At 42.8% G+C, this 8,844-nt stretch overlaps 1 protein-coding gene across 3 annotated transcripts; it reads right to left on the bottom strand.

Annotated features, from left to right (window-relative positions):
- Positions 1–1,167: 1,167 nt before the first annotated feature.
- On the bottom strand, positions 1,168–7,686 carry LOC139360706 (X antigen family member 1-like). 3 transcript variants are annotated; one of them, XM_071088546.1, is made up of 4 exons: positions 7,546–7,686; positions 5,964–6,081; positions 3,876–4,002; positions 1,168–1,275 (listed from the first exon to the last, which is right to left on the bottom strand). In XM_071088546.1, the coding sequence occupies exons 2-4, from the start codon at positions 6,057–6,059 to the stop codon at positions 1,253–1,255; spliced, it is 246 nt and encodes an 81-aa protein (XP_070944647.1). In that variant the 5' UTR covers positions 6,060–6,081; positions 7,546–7,686; the 3' UTR covers positions 1,168–1,252. The 3 variants fall into 3 exon arrangements, with proteins under 3 accessions (XP_070944647.1, XP_070944649.1, XP_070944648.1); XM_071088548.1 differs by lacking the exon at positions 7,546–7,686 and adding an exon at positions 7,222–7,367; XM_071088547.1 differs by lacking the exon at positions 7,546–7,686 and adding an exon at positions 7,166–7,325.
- Positions 7,687–8,844: the final 1,158 nt, after the last annotated feature.

The raw sequence follows: 8,844 nt of genomic DNA, 5'->3' as shown, positions 1-8,844 counted from the left end.
AGGAAAAAAGGAAATCTAACTAGGAAGCCAAATTTATCTGCATGTAAAGCCTGCTTGATGTTATTTCCTTTATTCTTCATAGCAAGTATTTTTAGTTTACATATTGTAATTTCTACTTTAGAAATGGAAAAACAGTCCCAAAGGGTGTAAGTATCTTGCCCACCATATCAAGGGCACTGTGTGAGAGGCAGGATGGAAACCCATGGCTACTTCATGCCATAGCCTGTAAAGAGACAGTGTAGGTAGGACCCAAGCCATCTTGCTTCAGCAGGTTGCCCTGGTTGCTTGACCCTTTCTTCTACCTAGGCCCTAATTCTCTCATCTAGCTCTATAGCCCAGGGACTTCTCACATGTTCTGTGGCAAGCGGGATACCCTAGGAAAGGAAGGAGATGAGGAGACACAACACGGGGTATGGCCGAAGGGGCAGGGGGCTTCTGTGCCCACTAGGGGCATGCCCTCCATATGTTAAGCTAGCCAGAAGCTCTCTGAATCCTGTCCTTTTGATTTTGATGAAGATTTTCATTATGTAAGTGTGACTGATTAAACTGTTGTCCCGCCTTTGGGGATCAACTTAACCTTCTGTCCCTCTCCCTTCCTGAAGGTTGAGCAGAGGGCTGAAAGTCCCAACACTCTTATTCCCCAGCCTAGAGCTACCTAGGTGCTGCCAGCAATGCACTAGCATACAAAAAGAAACCACTTTGTGGAGATTCTAAAAATTGTAGGAGTTGTGTGCCAGGAAGCAGGGTCTAGGACCAAATATGTATTTCATAATATCATCCCTGTGCACACCAGCTCAATCAGAATACAAAATTTCAAAAATGATACTTAACTTTTTAAAAATAGAGTCTCTATCTCAAAAAAAAAAATAATAATAACCTCTTCCTGGACCTCCTGGGCTCAAGGCATCCTCCACCCTTTGGCTCTAGAGTAGCTGGGAAGAGAGCTACATAGAGACATGCATACATTATGCATTCACTCTTTTATTTTTGTAGAGAGTCTTGTTCTGTTGCCCCATGTGGTCTCAAACTGCTGAGCTCAAGCAATCCTCCTGCCTCGGCATCCCAAAGTGCTGGGATTACAGGCGTGGGAAACCGCACCCAGCCACGATTTTCAATATTATCAAATACCTGGGAAGGAAGTGAACAAAAGATGAGCAGGCCTTCTTTGGTGAAAGCTGCAAAACTTTATTGAGATAGTTTAAGTCAAATATCTAATATAAGACCGGTTTGCGTTGTTTCAGCTTTTCTTCATTTAAACTTGTGGTTGCCCTTCACCTGTAACAGAAACATAACAGGTGGGAACATTACTAGCAGAACTGTGTTTAGATGACATTAAGGATATGGAAAAGACACCAGAGTTTTAGTTTTCTACAATGGACAAAAACAGAAGCCTAAGAGTCACCCTTTTGCTTACATTCAGGTAGACCTCTGTAGAGACTTTGACAATAGTCGTCCAAGCGGATGCATTAAAGATATTTTTCAAACACACCTTGCTTTCTAGTGCTACAAGGAAAGCAAGACAGTCCGAGGTCCAAACACATTAAATGAAGTGAACCCACTAAAGAGAGGTTTAAAGTAGAAAGCAAACATTGTGCATAGTTTTACTCAAAATATCAGCGCCACACAAAAATCCTAAGAAACAAAAAAGGAATTTATGAAAAATGTATAATTTTTGGCAAACACTCTTTTACTATTCTGACTTGAATCTGCGGTCTGGATGCCAAATGGGCTCCTGGAAACGGTCTGAGTAGTACCTTGAAAGAAAACGGTTAATGTCACCTTAGGAACTGCGTAAGTGAAGTGAATAGAAAGGCCAGCATTGCATTTGTTTTTACTCTATTGTGCAGAAGGGCAAACACATTTATTTGGGCTCGTTCACCCTTCTGTGGTTTGTAAGGTACAGTAACCTTTTATACCCAGTTTTCTCCTACCGTGATGTCAACGTGAATCATGCCTCTTTTTACACTTGAAAGTATTCCCATTTGTACAATTAAGTATGTGGTCGCATTACTCTTATGCTATTACTATCAGTTTTGTCATCAACATGTGATAGCGTTATGAACCGTGTCACACATGAAAAAATGGAGGGATACGGAAATGGAAAACAAGAGTAGGACAGCTGAAAAAGCCAAAATTTATTTCTAAAACTAAATGTTTTTTTGAGGGACAACTGGAATATTTCACAGTTTCTTCCACAGGCTTTGGGATGCTTAGATAAATAGGTATTCGAGAAATAAATAATGTATGCCTTCCTAGCTTATCAACCATTTCATCCATGCTCTGAAAATATTAGTGTTCAAGATTGTAGTCACTTTCAATAATGCCCTATATTAAATCACTCTGTCTTGTTCATATTCCATGTCGTGCTTTTTCCATTTTCTTCAAGATTGTGTAAACAACCGAATACTCTATTTATAGCTAAATTTCAAAACAACAATCTTTTAAATTTATGACATTTCAACTGCTTTTCCTTTTACTAATGATTCGTACCTGTCTTTTGTGCACTACCTCTTTCTTTTTCCTTTAAGTTTATTCTGTGGCTCTTTCATCGTTATTTCATAGTATTCTTTTCCTTTATCATGGAATGCGCTGTTTATTTTAATAAGATGTGCATTTAAAGCTATGATCTCCCTAAGAATACAACTGAGGCTTGTTCGTTGGGCTCCTGGAAAAAGTCTGAGAACTATCTTTTAATGTAAATAGTGTAATGGAATGGTTCAGCAGAGTAGAGTAAAAACATGTAGGTAATTTCTCCCTTCAACATGGGGTGCTTCCTTTAACTTCAAGAGGTATTGTAATTAACAGTCACCAATTTGGAAAACATGTGCAAAACAGACTTATGTCAACTACTCAGGAATTAGCACCCTGCTGTTGTTGAACTTCAAACCCTATCACATAATGTCTCAAGGCAGAAACCTGTAATATGTAACCTATGCTATGGTTAGAGGTGACTCTACTATATGAGTCTTCAACCTAATTACACGGAGTAGCTCGTGAAGACTGACAGGAGGGCAGGGGCCATGCTTAGCAGAAGCATCTTACACCCACCTTGAGCATCACTGACCTACATGCATTCTCCCTACTTCACTGGCCACAGAAACCTGATGATCTCTTGCCATTTTATCATTCAGTCATTCAAGGCTTCACTGAGGGAAGACTTTAAAACACAGTTATTCTTTAAGAGCCAGAGAATTCAGAATTTGACAAAATCCAAGAACACTCATACAGGACTCCATACAGGAAAACAAACATCAAGCAGAGTGCCCACTCATTTTCTTAGGAACCATGAATCTCAACTCAGACATTATAATTGGACGGAAGCTGACTGTTGTGAAAAACAAATCATGAAAATCAGAATATCTTGGTCTTCTATCCAACAGGACCAGAGCATGTGGAAATCAGCAATGAAATGGATTTTAATCTATCTGATGTGCATCCATTCTTTTCAATGAGAGCAAGGATGCGTGTGGAATTTATACGATTCATCCAGAGTCTCACAAATTATGGTAGAGCTGGTACTAGAATCTGCTTCAGGGCTCAGCATACTTCACACAAACTCTTATTACAAATGCATTATGTATTTGCTAAAAGCAGAAATTAGAAAAGAATCTGAAAATGTTAGCTGTGGGTTACACACCACCCTAAGAAAATGCTGCCATGTTTGATGATTCAATATGGCTTTCACCCAATTTGTTTCTGTATCTCATAGTGTTTAAGTCTTGCAATCTGGCATTTGGGTCTGAACGGCGTTTCAAAGAAAGTTTGAATTTGCACTGTGTTTTGAAGACAGCAGTAATGTTATCCCTCTAATATCACAAGTATAATATTCTATAAATGAGTAAGCACATAACTTTGCATCTTGTTGGATAACATACCTGCTTCTGGCATTTTACAGTGTTCTCCTTTGGGTATAATCTTCACCTTGATGCCAGCACCCAAATCCAGATTTAACCCCGGTCTTTGACTCACGCAGCTCTTGCAGATCACCTTCCATGTCACGCACTTCGAAATACAAAGGATATCGATTTAAGCATTCTGACATGAAATATAAATAAGGAAATGATGATATTCTTTTCCTTAGCGTTATGAAATAAAGCCTGAGCCGGGCGTAGTGGCTCATGCCTGTAATCTCAGCACTTTGGGAGGCCGATGTCGCTTGAACCCAACAGCTGGAGGTGGCAGTGAGTCAAGACCATGCCACAGCAATCCAGACTGGCTGACAGATGACGCTCTGCCACATTAAAAAGAAAAAGGAAGAAAGAAAGAAAAGAAAAAGAAAAAATCTCTGTCAGTTAGTGTGGTAATGAATGTCGTGCAAAGATGATACACCTTTGTTTCCCTGTTTTATGATATTTTATTGTTTTCTGAGTCAGGGTCTCACTCTTTCGTCCAGGCTGGAGTGCTGTGGCACAATCAAGGCCCAGTGTGAGCCCAACCTCTCAGGCTCAACAGAACCTCCTGTCTCAGCCTCCGCAGTGGCTGAGCATATGGGTGCACCCCACCACCAAGGCTAATTTCTCTTTGTTTGTTTTGTTTGAGACAGGACTTCTCAGTGTTGTCCAGGCTGGTCTTCAACTCCTGGGATCAAGGGATTTGCCCAACTCAGCCTCCCAAAATTTTGGGATTACAGTCGTGAGCTCCTGGCCCAATGTCTTATTTTGAATACAATCTAAGAATAACTCACATTACACGTAAATTTCCCGCACTTTACCATTGTGTATTATGAACAGCAAGTGTCAACTATCTATGAAATCTGAAGTCAGCTGCACGAATGCCACTTTAATCATAAGTGAAACGTAATTTTCCGAAGAATTAGATCAATGTTTTGGTGGGCCTCTGACAAATTCTACAGTTGTGACACCCATCCCTTGTTGAGGTAACTTGGAAATTGTTTGGGTAGTTAATCAACGTTGTGGTATGCTTAGGATCAAGAACCTTATATGTAACTTTACAAAAATGAATCCCATTTAGAATAATATACCAAAAGTAACAGAAAAAATCATTGTCTTGCAGTGAGACTACAGAAAGTAGGCCCAAATTCAGTCAATGTTTAGCTTGAAAATGCTACCTGTTGGAGATACGTTTTCTGTTTCAGGATAATCTTAACCTACTTTGACTTTTGTAATTATGAATGTATTTAAACAACTGTTAAAACCCCCTTGAAATCACACTAATATAGCTCCCTGTATACCAGTGTCCGGAATTTTCCAACTTTTGTCCAATATACAGTCAAAAGCACCAATCAAAGGAAACAGTGGCTATCATTCATTGAGCTCTTTTCTGGAGTTAATGTCCTGCTTCACTGAACTGTTTTGTCCTGAGCCAATACTGAAGTACCTTACAGCACAGACACAATTGAGTGCTATACATGTTAGGCAAACTGCTCACTTTTTATTATTACAACATGGATTGTAGGAAGAACACAAACCTTTGAACAAAATATGAATTCCTTCTCCATGAGTCAAGTGTTCTTTGCAAGCCTCAATCTCTGAGCCTCAGTTTTCTTATTTATACAATGGGGCTAACATCCCTTTGCAAAGGGGCCTTTTCCATGGTCTTATAAGTTCGGGTTACTTCACACTCTACACACATTTAACGGGTGCTTACAATACTGTGGAGACCATGGCTGAGAAGATCATACACCAACATTCTAAGAAGATCAAATTAAACTAGTGAAATAATGTACATTTTTATACAACAAATTAAATGGTTTCAAGTGACTTAGTAAGGACTGTATTTTCAAGCACACAAATCCATCTCGAAGAATAAAATAAGATTCCTTATATCCAGGGACAGCATGAAGCTGCAAACTATACTCTCCCCTTTCCTGCCAACATTGGGCAAATGTTTGGTATCTTTTCCTATTGTTCTCCTTCCTCCTGTTACTGCTCATGGCATAGACCATGACGCACACATAGACCTTTTCCCGCCCCATAGACATGCTTTCTTTCCCTTCCCAGCACCTTGGATCTCAGCTCTATCCTGATCTTCTTCTGTCTCCTGAACAGGTGTAGGATCCCGACTTTCAGCTGCTGGTTCTTCTTCTTGGGGCTCTCCATTACTGGGCTCCTGGGACTGGCTCTGTGTGTATGTGTTTCAGTGGGTGTGTGCAGATAAAAAGTTTTGCTATTAATACAGGTCAATAATATAAATATGCAGAATACATAGATACTTCTTATCATAAGTACGTCTAGAGGCATTTCTCCAACACTACCCCGTATACCTATTCTTCATAACATTATTCTTTCCTCAGAGAGGTTACTCAAAGATAGATATCCTCAAGGACTTTGGAAGCCATTTTAGTCTATGTTGGGATGAATGAGTGTAATCTGTTCTGAATAAGCATGAGGAGGAAGTTGTGGACAAAATCTGGGCACACACGATCATCCATCCACACAAAACCCAAATATCATCCTCTGGACTAATCTTTCCTTCATGGGATGCCATGATCATTTTTTGTCAACATGGGAGACAATTATGAATGGGAGGCCATAAACAACGGACTCCCATTCTGATAGTCCAACAACACTATCAGAAAAATAACTTTCTGCTAAGAGAAAACATCGAATGTTAAGACATTCATAAGCAGAGGCACAATGAACTCAGGAGGTTATGAACTTCTTCTTGGTATAGGCCTATATGTTTATCTTCCTCATCAACACGTATTTCACTCTCCAAGCAGAATACTGTGATTGGCAAAATGCACTTCACAGGACAACTAGATTCCACCACTTTCATGGTCAAATGTTAACTTGGTCTTTTTTTTTTTTTTAATTTAGAAATACTCTGAAAATCCCAGGGCAAGTATGAGTGTGTGCAACTTTTGAAACGAATGCTTGCAAAGTCGCTTAAGTAGGTCTAGCTGGCGGAGCAATGTCTTAAGGCTCCCGGCAGAAAACACAGGGTCTTTCCCATGGGGCTGGTTTCCCAAATGGACACTCCATCAGGGAGACAAGTAGGAAATTACAGCTAGAGAATTAAAATTGAAGTGATGGCGAATTTTGTCACATAATGATTTGCTAGGCCCCTCGTCCCCACCCCGACCCAAATCACTTTTTTAGGAACTCAGAGCCCCACCCATTGGAATCTCCACAGTGGAGTTGAGAATTTGCTACAAAGTAGTGGTCACTCCTCAAAGGACACCTGTGCCAGGCAGTCTACAGACCTCGGGGCTGCAGTCACTAGCCCGCAGCGTTCCCGGTCTCCAGGACCCTTCCATACCGCTCATGCCATCCCTCCCCTGGTCCCGTCTGGGGAGTCTGGAATCTTCTGTCGGGGTTACAGGTTCATCTGGGACTCGGATACCTCCACCAGCAGCACCCCAGCATCGCCCCAGCTTCACCTGAGCCCCTCCACTCCTCAGCCTGCCTTCCTCCCTAGTTATGGCCATGACAAGACAATGGGTGCAGCGTCGCATGAAAGGGACGACAACTTCGAGGCCCTTCTCACCCTGAGTCACCAAACATGCGACCCTCCGGAAGCCCGCTGGTTCCTCCTCACTCTCGCTCACACTTCACTCCCAGTTGGATCGGCCTGTGAACCTACCCGCTGTGTCTCAGTAGGAGAGAAAGAATCCAGACCTCACGGACCCCAGCTGCTGGCTCACAGCTCCGCGGAGTTCCCCAGACTGGCTAACGGGCCGATGGGAAGACGCCCAGTGAACATGCGCATGGAGGCGGGCACTAAAGGAGCATGCGCAGTGAGGTCCCCTCGTGCCTTAAGGGTTGTGGTGCCCCTCCTTATCCCGCCTGGTCCTGTCCTGTGCTCCCCTTTAGGTCCCCATTAATGACTTTGGAATCACTCCTCTCTGTGTGTGAGTTGCCCCCCACCCAGGATTCAAATACCTCAAATAATGTCAGCTTTCTAAACTCACCCCATGGCCGGGCACAGTGGCTCACCCCTGTAATCCCAGCACTTTGGGGGGCCAAGGCGGGTGGATCATGAGGCCAAGAGATCGAGACCATCCTGGTCAACATGGTGAAACCCCGTCTCTACTGAAAATACAAAAATTAGCTGGGTGTGGTTACGTGGGCCTGTACTCCCCGCTACTCAGAAGGCTGAGGCAGGAGAATCGCTTGAACCCGGGAGGCGGAGGTTGCAGTGAACCAAGATTGCGCCACTGCCCTCCAGCCTGGTGACAGAGCAAGACTCCGTGAAAACAAACAAACAAACAGACAGACAAAACAAACAAACAAAAAACTCACTCCATGTTCACCGGACCCTCCTCTGCTGTCCTCTATGGCCCTCCTTCTTCCCAGGCCCGGGACCCCACAACAGCATGGCCATCGCTGAGGTTTAGTAGAAAGATGACGACCTCAGAGGCCATGGACCAAGTGGCACAACGCACAGGAAGCCCGCCCGCTCCCCCTCACACTCACTCACACTTCAACTTCTGAGAGGACTGATCTGCAGACCTACTGGCTAAATTGAAGTCAGCACGAATAAAGGAAGTCACCACCTCTCCTTTCACAGCTGTGCAGGGACAGAAGGCAGAGAACAAGGCGCACGGGCAGCAAGGAACTTTCACAGGAAGGGACGTGCACATTGAGCCAGGGACTTTGCAGGACAGGGTAGGGTTTTCCGCTGTCCCCCAACCCACATCCCCAGCGCGTTTGTAGTAGAAAAAAGGGACTTGAGAGCTTTCGTTTCTCTTTGTCCAATCTCATGCATTCAGAAAACGTTGGGAACAGATAGTCCCTTACTGGAGGATGTGTCTCAGAAAGACCTTTTCTGGAAGAAATGAATTATTTTCATATCTTTATTTATAAATCCTTTTTTATTTTTATTTTAAAAGACAGTGTGTGGTTCTGTTGCTCAGGCTGGAGGGCAGTGGCATGACCACAC

Source organism: Macaca nemestrina, chromosome X (genome assembly GCF_043159975.1).
Source record: "Macaca nemestrina isolate mMacNem1 chromosome X, mMacNem.hap1, whole genome shotgun sequence".
In the NCBI taxonomy this organism is placed as follows: Eukaryota; Metazoa; Chordata; class Mammalia; order Primates; family Cercopithecidae; genus Macaca; species Macaca nemestrina.
This window is presented reverse-complemented; position numbering and strand designations above follow the sequence as displayed.